The sequence below is a fragment of the Paramormyrops kingsleyae genome, chromosome 25 (assembly GCF_048594095.1).
Source record: "Paramormyrops kingsleyae isolate MSU_618 chromosome 25, PKINGS_0.4, whole genome shotgun sequence".
Taxonomy (NCBI): domain Eukaryota; kingdom Metazoa; phylum Chordata; class Actinopteri; order Osteoglossiformes; family Mormyridae; genus Paramormyrops; species Paramormyrops kingsleyae.
This window is the reverse complement of record NC_132821.1, coordinates 20,911,509-20,926,334: the sequence shown is the minus strand read 5'-3', so window position 1 is coordinate 20,926,334 and position 14,826 is coordinate 20,911,509. Positions and strand designations below refer to the sequence as shown.

Below are 14,826 nucleotides of genomic sequence, written 5' to 3'. Positions count from 1 at the left end.
TGATTCTAATCTGAGGCTTACTTTCATTTTTGACCATTTGCCCTCCAAAATGGACAAGTACCTCTCATATAACGATGAAGTCTCTCTTCTTTGACGAGTAGTGCTTCAGAGCCTGTCATTTTCATGTCTTCTGACTGTTGATGGAAAAAGGAAACATGTTAATTTCCCAGTCTTTCACATGTCTCAATACATTACAAGCACCATAAACAGCCTTGTTACCAAAATGTGGTAGATGATAATCTGACTGCAAATGAATGATCAATGAATCATGACGATGGCATTAAAATGTTTGATGGATCTCAGAGTCATTACATGGACACTTGCGTTTTAGGATGTGGAGATCTTCTGTTACTTGCGGAACTGACAGTTTACATGACCCAAAACACTGAAGAGCTTGAAAACTTGAAACCATCAACATTTCCATAACCCTTTCTATAAGTATTGTGGGACATTTAAAAAAAACAACTGCTTACACCTTTGATTGCAATCATTGCTTGTTTTTCCAATACAGGCTTTATAAAGAATGCTATTAAGTAGATCAGTGCAATAAAAAATTAAATATAAAACACACAAATAAAAGATTAAAAACACTGAAAATGAAATAGTTTTGAAGATTCTGCTAGCAATTCCTGCTAAAAGTTGAGTCAAAAATCGACATTTTTAACACTTCAGACAAATGATTTAAGAAGTAGAGCATATTTAAATCTTAAATTTCCATGATCATGGGAAACCATCTTCATTCAAGAGAATTTTTATAAATTTTTAAATTACCAAACCAATATTCTCAGAATACAACCATAGGCCTTAAGGAGAATTTGACATAGAAATGTATGACCTTCCTTTACTATTCCTGAGCTGGTACAAGAAAGAGTACAATCTGTGAAGATGGACCAAAGAAGCTTGTCACAATTAAACAATTCAATCTGTCACAAGGCATTCTTTTTTTATTAAAATTCAACAAACTTCAATTACAGTGCACAAACAGCAACATGTACATAAAGGCTGAAGATTAAGATGTTTTGAGAACAGGTCCATGGCAGAGATCCTTGCCATCAACTTATGTACAATAAAACTGCATTTAATTATAAAATGGCCTGTAATAGTTAAGGTCACAAAAAAATGAATGTGACAAAATGTATATGACCATAGACATCCATATCCATTTAAGCCAAAGGTGATTTGGCATGACTCCTTCTGATATTAAATCATGATACAGATTTGGTGCAAAAGTTTGGACACCCAACCCATAGAAAGGTGTTTTCAGACTATTCCCTACACTATACAGCAAGTATAGACATCAAAACTATAATATATGGAATTATGCAGTGACCAAAAAAAAAAAAACAAAAAAAAAAAAAACAATTGAATCACAATTGAACCAGGTTGCTGGTTCAAATCCCTTGGTCCACAGAGTGATGCCACCATTGCGCCCTAAGAAAAGCCCTTAAGCTCAATTGCCCCAGGGACTGCCTGACCCTCCAGCCTCCTCTACGCCAGTTCCATGAGGCGGCCTCCTGGGATGCTTTTCCAGCTGTCCTGAAGGAGGTCTCACATATTTGCTGAGCACTCATTGGCTGCATTTCCTCCACTATCTGGTCAAACTCCTCAACAACCATCTATACTAGGTACAGGTCAGGGAGCCAGGTCATGTGATGCAACCTTATCACTCTCCTTTGTAGGCAGCCTGATGTGTCCAAACTTTTGACCGGTACTGTATATTTATCTAATAAAGCAGACTTTGACTACATGTGGTTCCTTTGCTGGTGTGTTTTGAGATTACGTATCCATGCAAACCTTCTCCCACAGTGTGCACAGCTAAACGGCTTCTCTCCTGTGTGAACCCTCTGATGTTTTTTCAGGTTACCCGACTCGGCAAACCATTTCCCACAAAGTGTGCATCTAAATGGCTTCTCCCCAGTGTGAACTCTCAGGTGGATCTCCACCTTTTTTGGCCGATTAAAAGCTTTTCCACAAATTGTGCAAACAAACAGCTTCTCTCTTGCACCCATCCTGCTTTGGGTTTTAATGTCTTTGGGTGTGATTAGACTGGCCTCACAGGGAAGGAATCCATTCATATCTATGGCATCTGATCTGGACTCTCCCACGCTCTCGCTCACAGTCATTGGGACCCGTGGTGGACACGTGTCGAACACACTCTCTCTCTGCTTCCTGTCCCCGCGTCCCTCTCCTTTGTCATGACTACGTGCTGCGTACACCGCTGCTGCAGGGAGCGCGTCACCATCCCATGCTGAGCACACGTCGGCCTCCGCGTCCTCGGGCACTGAGTCTACCATCACAAGCTCTGGCTTCATGTCCGCAGAGCCGACAGAGACACTGTCACCCGCGTCTTCTGCTGCTGAAATATGCTGCAGCTCTGAGTGAAACGACAAGCCCTCAGAGTCCATTTCTGTGGCATAAGAGCACGAAGGATCATCTGCATCTGTCTCATCGACCCCATGTGCAAAGAACGTCCTCAGGTGGCCACGTCTGCTGTATGCAGTGTAATCACAGTAGAGACTGGCCAGTCTTCCTGTGCTCTGTTCAGAGGCTGAATGCTGGAGCACTTTTCTCCCACTGGCTCTCTCTGGCTCTGCTTTAAGGACAGTTTCCAATCCACTGACCTCCGAAAGACAGCGGTGGCTCCCATGGTGCTCAGTAAACTCCTCGTGGCCTTTCGAAGCCTTTGGAGAAGCCGTGTTTATGACCGGGTCCAGGTTGCGAACAGCCGCCCCCACTGTGACCTCTGCAGATGATGCAAGAGCCAAATTATTATAGCACTGCAGATAATCCCTGCAGGTCCAACCTTCACACTGGCGGCAAATTGTTAGTTAAGAAACCAAAACATTAGGGCAGTTAGAGACAAAGCCCCAATGCTTCTGTGCACATCTTACAGATGTATTCAACATTATATTGTTTCATGCCTCCTTAACCAAATCAATCTCTCCATTAATTCCCAGCGCACCCTTACTTTCTGCTCTCAGGTCCAGATCTCCATGCAGACTGGCTCGCTCCAGATCCTCCTCAAGTCTCTCCTCCTTGATGAGCAGCGATTCAGGTCCTGCATCCTCCTCCATGTCGGCTGACTGAAATAAGGAGTACTCGTCAGACCTCTGACCAAATCGACCCCATAACTCTCCCCATGTTTAAAGTTACATATAACCTTCGATCCAAACTCCAAGTGCTTGTTCAGGACAGGGCATGGACCTATGCTAGGCACGGAACAGGTGCCAGACATTAAGATGAAGATCAACATTATCAAGGGAAATTCTTGTGCATACAACAGTAAGTACATAGATCATTGGCGAACATACAGAATTGAGTTTCACCCGCAAACAATTACACACACACACACGTTCAGCCAGCTGCATGTATTTGGACTGTGGGACAAAACCAGAGGAACACAGAGAGAGTGTGCAAACTGCACACAGCCACAGGGCCCCACAGGGCAGAGGTGGGATTCTAAGTCCTGCGGTGGGAGGAGACAAAGCTCTTTGTCTGCATCCTGCTTTGTAATACAAACATTTCCAACAGTTCCTCTAGAGCAGCGTTTTTCAAACCAGTCCTTGGGGACTCCTGGACGGTCCACGTTTTTGTTCTCTCCCAATTCCCTGAGAGTTGGGATGGAGCAAAAACATGGACCACTTGAGGTCCCCAAGGACTTGGTTGAGAAACACAAATAAATCTAGGAATAAGGAGCATCAGACAGACTAAGCCTCACCCTACTTGCTCTCTTAGCAGTGACTGAATCTTTTTCACACGGAGTCACACCGTTACTTTCACTAAGACGGAATAAACAGCCCCAGCCGAGGCCCCATCCGACCTGCTCCATGTTGCACGGCGGCAGGCCCCCGTCCTCGGAGTCTCCTCTTCCCCGCTTCTGCCGGCCGAAGGGCCGCCCTTCGCGGCTCTCTGGGTGGAAAGGCACAAGCTGAACTTGATAACCGGAAAAACGGTTTGTCAACCGGGCCGCTGCGGACCGGAGCTCACCCAGGAAGCGCCCCCTTTAGCGAAGCAAACTTACCGACTGCCGCGTCTCCTGAACAGCTGCCAGCGGAGCCCGGCTCCCTCGCCGGCCCGGGTTCCAGCAGCTGGATCCTCCGCTTGAGGGCCCGGTTCTCCCTCTGCGCCTGGGTCACCTGGAGGCGCAGTAGCGCGTATCCATCGTCCACCAGCTTGCAGATCTCCGCCACGGCCGCGTTAGCCAACACCTCCATGACGGAGGCCAGCTGCGAGTGAAGCGCCGCACGGTCCATGGTGCCCGGCTGCCCGAATCTGGTTGTACCCACCGATACGGTGCTGCTGAGATGCCGCTCCTTCCCTAAGCGTCACCCCCTCAGAGTCCCACGGAGGCGCTACAGCGGATTAAAATGCCGGCGCCTTTTGTCGCGCGCTCTCATCACATCAGCGCTAGTTTCCGGTCTGCAGGGCGGCGCTGGTGGACGGCACCCTACCATAAATACCCGAAAACTCTGACTGTAACGTAAATACCCGAATAAAGACCCCACGCTTTGTGGTCTACACTGCCGGAAAGCTTTTGCAGGCGTATTCCGGCCAGATGATATCCGAACAGTTCAGTTTTTCCATAACAGGTGGGATAACAATAGTCTGTTTAAAGGAGGGAAGAAGGCGGAAATAATGGGAAGAAAACAATGAAGGAAAGATTGGGGAATGAGAAAAAGAAATGAGAAAGCGTTGTTGGTTCATTGCTTACAACATGGTGCCATTTTTCGTGAAACAGAAAAATTACGCTTTGCTTGTTTTTGACGGGGGAAGCAGGGATCCGAAGGTCCCGCTTGGAACATTTTGAACTAAACCTCAAATTTTGCTAAAAGAGATACCTGTACCTTTTATAGTGTAATGAATTAGACATTTTAATAGTGTCACTGGGACTGTTTTTTTTTTTTGATTTTACGAAAATTATATTATCACATGGACAACTAAAATCAGAGTAAAATATTGATATAATATGTATAGCATATTATGAAATTACTGAATTAAAGCAATGATCCAATCAGATTTTAAAACGACCACTTATTTAAATACAGTTGAAATACCATAATTCTCTTGAATATAATGCTGTTTACTCTGATAACTTTTGCATTTCCAAAAGAGTAATTTATAATTTAATTTATTTTTAAATATAGCGACTTTCACAAGTCATCCCAAAGCACTTTACATGGATATAATGTTGTATAACTGGTTGCAAAAATAACAATATTGAGCAATATTTTGCATGTTATACATTTATAGCTTGATTAAAATAAGCCAAGTGAGATGACGGACATGATATTAAACTTTATTTTTGAAAAATTATAAACACATACAATATTAATAATTCTCACCCACTCAGTTTAAACCACCGCAAGCTTCACACATCCACTACAAAAACATTTACACACAGACTCAAACACACAAACACGTAATAAATTGAACACTTTTTACATGAAAAATTAATGACTAAATGACAAACTTTTTTCTCTCAGCCCTCTTCCTACGCATGTCCTCCTTCCACTGCTGAAGTGACATGTCGGCATTATGAGGACAGTATATGTATCCGTAATATTGACTGTGACCATTGTCTTTGTGCCGAGGCTCATTGCACTTACTACACCGATTACTCCCAACTGTTCGTCTGTAGGCTCTCTTGGCAGGTGCAGTAGGGCCTACAGGAGCAATAGGGACAGCAGCAGGGATTTGAGGTGTTACCACCATGAAGATGGAGCTTTGGACAGGAGTGGGAGTTGTAAGAGAAACTGGATGAGGGGCAGAAACTGCAGGCTGATGTATAATTTGCCTTGGTACAGATATCCTTGAGCATGCTGCATGTGGAGCGTCTGTGTATGGAGCTACAGATCTCCCTTTATCCATTGCCTGTCCTGCAGTGCTTGCAGGCCAGTGGTACTGATGCAGGGGGCCGGAATATGGAAGAGGGGCAGTGGGACGTGACTGGTTAGGTGGCAGGGGGACAGGAGCAACAGAAGTCATTGGGACCTGTGGGAGACAAACGTTGAACACCCTCTCTCTCTCCTTCCTGTCCCCATGTCCCTCTCCTTTGTCATGACTACGCGCTGCGAATGCCGCTGCCACAGGGAGCGCGTCACCGTCCCATGCTGAGCACACGTCGGCCTTCGTGTCCTCGGGCAGTGAGTCTACCATCACAAGCTCTGGCTTCATGTCCGCAGAGCCGACAGAGACACTGTCACCTGCGTCTTCTGCTGCTGAAATATGCTGCAGCTCTGAGTGAAACGACAAGCCCTCAGAGTCCATTTCTGTGGCATAAGAGCACGAAGGATCATCTGCATCTGTCTCATCGACCCCATGTGCAAAGAACGTCCTCAGGTGGCCACGTCTGCTGTATGCAGTGTAATCACAGTAGAGACTGGCCAGTCTTCCTGTGCTCTGTTCAGAGGCTGAATGCTGGAGCACTTTTCTCCCACTGGCTCTCTCTGGCTCTGCCTTAAGGACCGTTTCCAATCCACTGACCTCCGAAAGACAGCGGTGGCTCCCATGGTGCTCAGTAAACTCCTCGTGGCCTTTCGAAGCCTTTGGAGAAGCCGTGTTTATGACCGGGTCCAGGTTGCGAACAGCTGCCCCCACTGTGACCTCTGCAGATGATGCAAGAGCCAAATTATTATAGCACTGCATATAATCCCTGCAGGTCCAACCTTCACACTGGTGGCAAATTGTTAACAGTTAAGAAACCACAACATTAGGGCAGTTAGAGACAACACAGCAATGCTTTTGTGCACCATTAATGAAGTAGAATAGCCACATTACTGCCTCTTACAGATATATTCAACATTATATTGTTTCATGCCTACTTAACCAAATCAAACTTTCCATTAACTCTCAGGAGTGGAGTGCATCGTCGGCCATGCAGTGTATTTTTCAGGTCTATTTCAGTTTATATTTCGCTGAAATCTTTTTGTAGAATCATGAAAAAAAATGCTGACTAAATCCGTAATCTGTCTTTTCAAAACGTCCATTGCCGGAAGTATTAAAGTTTTTAAAATTAGGTTAAAATCAGCAAAAAAGTAAAGAATGTCACCTTTGTTTGTTTTACCCTCATCGGGGTTGTGTAGTATCGCCCTCACCTTGAAGATCGCTATTCACATTCTAAATAGCCGCATTCACGCGTATTCAAATCACATTCGCATGGTAATTTGATGAACAACGCAACGGTGAAACGTGATCCAGATACATCCCCATCAGCGCCATAAAAGGGGGGGGGGGGACATGACCAGGTGTCAATGGCTCATGCTCAATGGAAGGAGACCAGAAATAGTGACATGAGTTACAAACTTAACATAAATCTGACATATTTACAATATACATTAAAATTGAGTGTAATGACAAAACAAATATATTAGAAATAATTTGCCATTAATTAAGTGTATGATACTTAAAGAAATGTGTGATTATACCCCAGTCAGTGAAAGCGTGTTCCATACCCCTTGTCCCCAGAGGGTTAATTCCCAGCGCGTATCCATCGTTACTTTCTGTCTTCAAGTCCAGATCTCCATGCAGACTGGCTCGCTCCAGATCCTCCTCAAGTCTCTCCTCCTTGATGAGCAGCGATTCAGGTCCTGCGTCCTCCTCCATGTCGGCTGACTGAAATAAGGAATACTCGTCAGACCTCTGACCAAATCGACCCCATAACTCTCCCCATGTTTAAAGTTACATATAACCTTCGATCCAAACTCCAAGTGCTTGTTCAGGACAGGGCATGGACCTATGCTAGGCACGGAACAGGTGCCAGACATTAAGATGAAGATCAACATTATCAAGGGAAATTCTTGTGCATACAACAGTAAGTACGTAGATCATTGGCGAACATACAGAATTGGGTTTCACCTGCAAACACACACACACACACACACACACACGTTGGACTGTGGGAGACAACCAGAGGAACACAGGGAGAGCTGATTGTATTACAAATCAGGATGCAGACAAACACTTCAAACAGTTTTTCTAGAGCAGTGTTTTTCAAACCAGTCCTCGGGAACCCCCGGACGGTCCACGTTTTTGTTCTCTCCCAATTCCCTGATAGTTGGGATGGAGCAAAAACATGGACCACATGAGGTCCCCGAGGACTTGTTTGAGAAACACAAATAAATCTAGGAATAAGGAGCATCAGACAGACTAAGCCTCACCCTACTTGCTCTCTTAGCAGTGACTGAATCTTTTTCACACGGAGTCTCAGCGTTACTTTCACGAATACGGAATAAACAGCCCCAGCCGAGGCCCCATCCGATTGCATATTTGTTTTCCCCCCCAAACCAGTTCACCGCACCCAACTTAAGCGTAAACCACATCTGGCAACCCTGACGAACTACACCATGCATCTCTGACACGCTGCACGTGCTGATGTGAACTGTAGCGTTTATGTGGGAAATAGAACTAGCAGCAGGGTTTTAGACAGATGTGGCTTTTCACAGTGTGAAGAACAAGAAATGATCAGCAGGGGCATAGAAAGCAGGGGTGTGTGTAACCCCCCAGTGTTTAATTTGGATTCATTCATCTCCTCAATAAACAGACCTTTGTATTTAAATTGTCCCCCCCCCCCGAATCATACTCACCCCCTTCACCATAGACAATAAAGGCAAATTGACATTAGCCTTCAGTGACATTACAATGTCAGAATTATATAAGGTTTGTTAAATAAATATATTCAGGTTTCATTAGTAATTCTAGTCTTGATCTCTTTATATATGGGAAAAACAACATCCTTCAGAAAGAGACGCTGGGTGTGATGAGGATAGCTGTACAGCTTAAGATTAGGGCCGAATCCCAGTTTTCCGCCAGATACATTAGAGCTAGTCTGGATCAGCCACTGTTCAGCCAGCTGGGGGGCGTGGTCTGTGCTGAACTGCTTTGGAGGAAAAAAAGAATGCCATCCAACCTGCTTCATGCTGCATGGCAGCGGCGCAACATCCTCTACGTCTCCTCTTCCCCGCTTCTGCCGGCTGCGGGGCACACACTCAACTTGATAACCGGAAAAATGACAGAGCATTAAACTCATCTACTGATCAGTGATCATCATCATCATCATCATCTTCTTCCAAACAAAACAGCCAATTACAGTATTCAAAGTGACCAATCAGCGAACTGGAGAAATCAGCCACTTTTCCCGCCTCCAAAGTCTCAAAATTCAACCTGTCGAGTGCAGTGCAGACGCGAGCGCGGGAAGGGGATGGGTTTCCTGCTCGCGAGAGCATACGCGCGCGATTTTTAGACTAATTAATTAAACGCCACAGAAGCGGCCCCTTTAACGAAGTAAACTTACTGACTGCCGCGTTTCCTGAGCAGCAGCCAGCGCAGCCCGGCTCCCTCGTCGGCCCGGGTTCCAGCAGCTGGATCCTCCGCTTGAGGGCCCGGTTCTCCCTCTGCGCCTGGGTCACCTGGAGGCGCAGCAGTGCGTATCCATCGTCCACCAGCTTGCAGATCTCCGCCACGGCCGCGTTAGCCAACACCTCCATGATGGAGGCCAGCTGCGAGTGAAGCGCCGCACGGTCCATGGTGCCCGGCTGCCCGAATCTGGTTGTACCCACCGATACGGTGCTGCTGAGATGCCGCTCCTTCCCTAAGCGTCACCCCCTCAGAATCCCACGGAGGCGCTACAGCGAAGTAAAATGCCGGCGCCTTTTGCCGCGCACTCACATCACATCAGTGCTAGTTTCCAGTCTACAGGTCTGCACTGGCGGACGGCACCCTACCATAAGTACCCGAAAACGCTGACTGCATGTTAACGTAAATGCACAAATAAAGACGCGCTAAGGCGCACAAATGGACGTGCAGTCAGAGGAAGCAGAGCCTCACCATCCAATGAAAATAGCCTTTACGAAAACTACATATATTATAAATAATAAAGATATTTTTCCAATGAACTGTTACACATCATAGAAATTCATAACCAGAAGATCAATGACTGGCCTTGATAATCATTTTAATTTTGATATTATGCTTGTATTGTTAGTTATATTTATTCGACTTCTTAACCCCTGGGTAGCGACACAAATTTGGGTTGTAGCAAGTTCTGAAAGGGTCGCAAGGCAGAGTTGCAAATGAAAGCATATTAGGACCAGCAAGCTCCTATGCTGATCCACAATCAGATTTCCCAATCCCAATCCGAGCATTAACCTATATAAACGGGTCTGGAGTCTGCAAATGCACGTACCGTGTCCTAATAATGAAATTTGCACAATCAGAATAAAATACCTATAGTTTTTAATCGCAGTTTCATGTTCTGATAGCTTACATTTCATTATCAGAACAAGTTGCTGATGTTGTGCTTTATTTTTAAGCAGTCACCCTGTAATGTTTTTAACATTGCTGTCTTCCAAGAAGGTACCTGAAAACATATTGTTAAGTGTAATCTGCCTCCCTCTTTGAACTCGAGATTTCTGTTCTTTTTTGGAGTCTTTGCAAATGCTTCATCATTCTTTGTTGTGACCGAGTAAAATTTTCCTTAACCATTATTCTTGTACTGCCTTGAGCTTTTTGTTTGTCCTATACAAAAGGAACTATAATATTCAGGGACTTTTATTATAGACAGCTACATTAGAAATATTTGTTAAAGATATTTGTGCAATATACAGCATCCAACATTACACAATGTTACATACATGCTTATAAAAGGTACTGAAATACAATCCCCAGGATTTAATGAATGGGATATCATTTATGAAATCATGAGAGAAATGGAAACAGCCAGCCAAACAAAAGACTTACCAGCATTTTAACAGGCACTTTTGAGGGAAATCTAGCCTGTCTTCCATACATTAACTTAAATGGGGAGAATTTTGTCGTGGTGTGTATTTTAGATCGCAGTGAAAACAAAGTTGCATCGAGGCATAGGTCCCAGTGATTCTGTTGCTGATTCACCAGCTCTTTAAGTGCTCTAAGAAAAATAATATTTATTATGTTTGCATTAATAATACAGAAAACCTGAGCAACATTATATACATGTCTAAAAAAAACACTGTCACAAAGTTCCACTTTCAACTACAGAGATTTGTTAAGACTCAAACCTGATTACAGAAATTCAACATAAACTCGGATGGTGGGCAACTATATCAAACAACATAAATAGCACAAGATATGGCTAAAAATCATTCAATAAAAAGATTAGTTACCAAGTAAACAACTCAAACAGACAGTTCCATCCCCAATAGCAAATCTGGGAAGAACATTTAAACATACTACAGGCTTACCGTTTGAGGTCATCATTAGTCGTCTCATCGAGCACATTTGTTTGTGGATGGTAGGCAGCAATTATACTCCTCTCAATGGACAGTAGTTTGCAGAGTTTGTCATTAATCTCAATGCAAGAAATCCAGGACATTACAGTTATTACATTTTGCATCAAGTTGAGCCACAGAACCACCACAAAATGCTTACAGTACAACTCACCTGATTTACAAACTCCTGTCCTTGGTCTGATAATATGCGCTGAGGACATCCAAGTCTGTAAATAAGTGCGCATAGGTTCTTTGCTACTTCCACTGCAGACTTTGTTTTTTGAGGGAAGGCCTCCACCCACTTCGAAAAATAGTCAGTTGCCATTAAAATATACTGAAAGCCAGTGGACGTTTTTGGGAGTGGACCAGAAAGGTCAATTCCAATCAGCTCCCAAACTGCAGATACCTATCGATAAAATACAGTGATATTGGACTGAACTGATCAAGTACTGCAGTGGATTAATATAATACTGTGCATTACAACATGTCAATGGCAATGATGACCTTGATGCAGTCCATTGATTTCACTGCAGTCAACGGAGGTCCAACTCTTTGACATTGGTCACATTCAGACACCTTAAAAAAATGAGTGTTAAGTTTCATATACAGTCGTGTACATCTCTGCTCAATATTATACTTCAACAACTACGTACCCATTTCGCAACGTCTGTAGTCATGCCATACCAGTAGAATCTTGAGCACATGGCAGTTCGTGTTTTTATTACACCAGCGTGGCCCCCAATTGGTGAGGCATGAAATTCTTTAAAAAGATTCATTGCCTCCTCTTTCGTTTTTATTACTCTTCGTTGATTTGTACCACCAAAAAAGAGTTTCCCATCTATTAAATTAATTCAAATATTAACATATTAATGTGATCATTATTACCATAATTAAGCTACTATCTCTATCTTTTGTTAAATACTGACCATGAATGCTGAATTTTGACGAGTATTTTCTGAGGGTTTGCCTCTGTCCTTTATCTAGTCCCACTGAGTATAACCCCTTAGAAAGGTAATTGAAAATTTCCTCCCACTTTTTTTCCATGGCTGCAAAAATGAGAGATATACAACAAATTGAAACAAAATAACTGATTAAAAGTAGCATTTTAAGTTAAACATTCAATTACAACTAAGGGGTCTCAAACTCCAGTCCTGGAGGGCCGGAGCCCTGTGTAGCTTAGTTCTTTCCCCCTTCCACCAAAGATGATTCAGCTCAAGAGCTGTGTGGTAATTAGCACAAGGAGTTGAATCAGGTGTGTTAAATGAGGGTAACAGATAATCAGGCACTTCAGTAGTACCTTAGTATTAGAGTCAGCTGTGTTGAAGTTAAGATGGTTCTCATACTGAGGGCCTGATTATCTGTATCAGGTGTGTTAAATTAGGGCTGCACCTAAGCTCTGTAGGGTGGTAGCTCTCCAGGAGCAGGACTGGGCACCCCTGCTGTAGCACATTTGTAACGGAGCTTGCTTCCTTCCAGTACTCACTGTTCCAGCAGTTGTCTTTTATTTATTCGGAATATGGTAACATTTTACTTGAGGGGGCACATATACTTAATAATAACTCAATTACTACTTAAATGCAAATTATGAACAAATACAGACGCTACTTCAGATAAAAATTGCGTCCCGATTTATTAATGAATTTATGGACCGTTCTGTAATTTAAAAACTTTTTTCCAGAGTGCGATAAACTACAGATAATTGAAACCACGGATCCCACTGGAACGCTGACTTAATAATCCGATCAAATTTTAATACCTGTGAAAGTCGTATTTAAGTTATTTTAAGGCCTAAAATTCAGATTATTGAAATTTAGACTTATTAATGACCCGCGGAAACCCTGTATATTTGTATCCCGTCAAGTGTCATCCGTAATATTACGAACTGACAGCAAATGAACAGAAACAGACAACGCAATAAACTAAAACTAAAAGAATGTGTTTGACAGAATGCTAGAATATTTTTTCAACGGTGGGTTTAATTTATGTACCAGCTCACGTTGGAGAAACACTGTAAATTATGCTACTTGTACACAGGCCTAGTTAGATCTACAACTACAGTTAATAATTAACGGATCGAGAAGCAGTATGAATTATGCTACTTGCACGTAGTCATAACTATAGCTACACGTAACACAACAGGAAAGCATAATTGTTTACTTTCTGTCCAATATTCTGTGCAATTCCTGACCTTCCGTCGAAATTTTTTGTAGCGGTATGCTGATTTTATGGGCTAGCTACAAACATTACGTAATTCTGTTCTACGCATGCGCTCTAAGCGATAGTATGACGTCTGATAGGGACACAACACCCAGGAAATTTTGCGTTGGTTCCCTGGTTTTGCTAAATGGCTTTCCGACTTATATGGAAATCGTTTAACTCGTGTGAGATGACAGTCCTAGTTCCGAGTTCCGACCTCCGAGGCAAATGGAACGGCATAGACAGTCGTGCTGGGCGCAACCAAGCGTAGAATTGAGAGGGGTGACACTTCTATTTTCTTTAACAAGCGAGAGGGTTGAGAGGGTTCATAAAAAGAAGAAAATGTATAATTTTCTACTGTATACTATATTGAGGTTGTCTCAGTCTTGGGGGGACATGACCCCCCCCCCTAAAAAAAAGTGTGGTTACGCCCATGGACATGACAATTTTAAACCATGTGCCCATATTTCCAGGAAGAGATTCCAGGTTCGCGGAGATCCTGTACTGCATAGCGGCAGGTGCGGAGTTCGGAAGAATTTGCCGACCTGAGGAGGGGATGTGATAGTAAATTGTTACGAAAAGGGGCACCTTATGTCAGTAAACTTTGCCGGCCTGGGGGTGGGCGGTGAGCTCCCTCTAAGTAGATTTTGGAGTCGGCCCCCTCCCGAAAATGGGTGGAATTCAGTTTAAACCACAGTTAACTATTAGCCTACCAAAAATAGTGAAAAAAACTGAAACCAAGGAAGCTTTATGGTCACATGCCGTGATTCCCGATGCAGAGTTGCAGCCATTGTATGTCTTGTCCTGCGTTAAAACACTTAAAATTGCCTTTACCTGGAAATTTTCCATTGCAGTTGAGATTAAGTACATGATAATCCCTCAGTGGCACACCGAAATGTGTGTGGCTGGTCCCGTCTTCCTGATGTTGTGTATCATATTAACTATTTACAATTTTCTAAAAGCAAGTCTTTAATCAGTAGTGAACCAAGTTCTGTGGGTTTTCTAGGACACATATGCAAGTCTTGTCCCAGGGGCTGTCGTGAGGGGGGGGCAGGTAGGATGACCATCTAATCCATGTTGGGGGGGGGGGGGGACACGATGAGCTTCTTCAGGTTTTATAAACCGCTTTAAAACAGAAATGTTCCTGTGCTTGGCTAAATAGTTCAGTTCTTCTTGTGCGTTGACTGGTTTATTTCCTTAATTGAAACTCATCCAACTGTTTTACATTAACATTAATGACACAGTCATAGGAGACTGACCATCAGCACACAGCAAGAACTCAGTGCTTAAATGAAATCCAGCTCTTTTTAGTTGAAATGTTAGTTTACAAACCCTGTTCTAGCTTCTAGCTCATTGTGTCTGGGAAGACATGGATTACATGGTCTCC

At 43.5% G+C, this 14,826-nt stretch overlaps 2 protein-coding genes across 13 annotated transcripts; both read right to left on the bottom strand.

Annotated features, from left to right (window-relative positions):
* Nucleotides 1-922: 922 nt before the first annotated feature.
* Nucleotides 923-4,452, bottom strand: LOC111861065 (uncharacterized). Its single transcript, XM_023845373.2, has 4 exons — nt 4,022-4,452; nt 3,821-3,909; nt 2,969-3,083; nt 923-2,743 (listed from the first exon to the last, which is right to left on the bottom strand). The coding sequence occupies exons 1-4, from the start codon at nt 4,251-4,253 to the stop codon at nt 1,743-1,745; spliced, it is 1,437 nt and encodes a 478-aa protein (XP_023701141.1). The 5' UTR covers nt 4,254-4,452; the 3' UTR covers nt 923-1,742.
* An 828-nt stretch (nt 4,453-5,280) lies between these two features.
* LOC111861057 (uncharacterized) lies at nt 5,281-13,669 on the bottom strand. 12 transcript variants are annotated; one of them, XM_023845354.2, is made up of 11 exons: nt 13,401-13,658; nt 12,170-12,289; nt 11,897-12,081; nt 11,748-11,819; nt 11,416-11,649; nt 11,217-11,323; nt 10,735-10,903; nt 9,290-9,540; nt 8,906-8,997; nt 7,425-7,611; nt 5,281-6,605 (listed from the first exon to the last, which is right to left on the bottom strand). In XM_023845354.2, exons 8-11 carry the CDS (start codon nt 9,519-9,521, stop codon nt 5,458-5,460), a joined length of 1,659 nt encoding a protein of 552 aa, XP_023701122.2. In that variant the 5' UTR covers nt 9,522-9,540; nt 10,735-10,903; nt 11,217-11,323; nt 11,416-11,649; nt 11,748-11,819; nt 11,897-12,081; nt 12,170-12,289; nt 13,401-13,658; the 3' UTR covers nt 5,281-5,457. The 12 variants fall into 12 exon arrangements, 11 of the variants coding, with proteins under 11 accessions (XP_023701122.2, XP_023701115.2, XP_023701116.2 ...); XM_023845347.2 differs by having other exon boundaries at nt 9,290-9,404; nt 13,401-13,657; XM_023845348.2 differs by having other exon boundaries at nt 9,290-9,404; nt 13,432-13,657.
* Between the last annotated feature and the right edge of the window lie 1,157 nt (nt 13,670-14,826).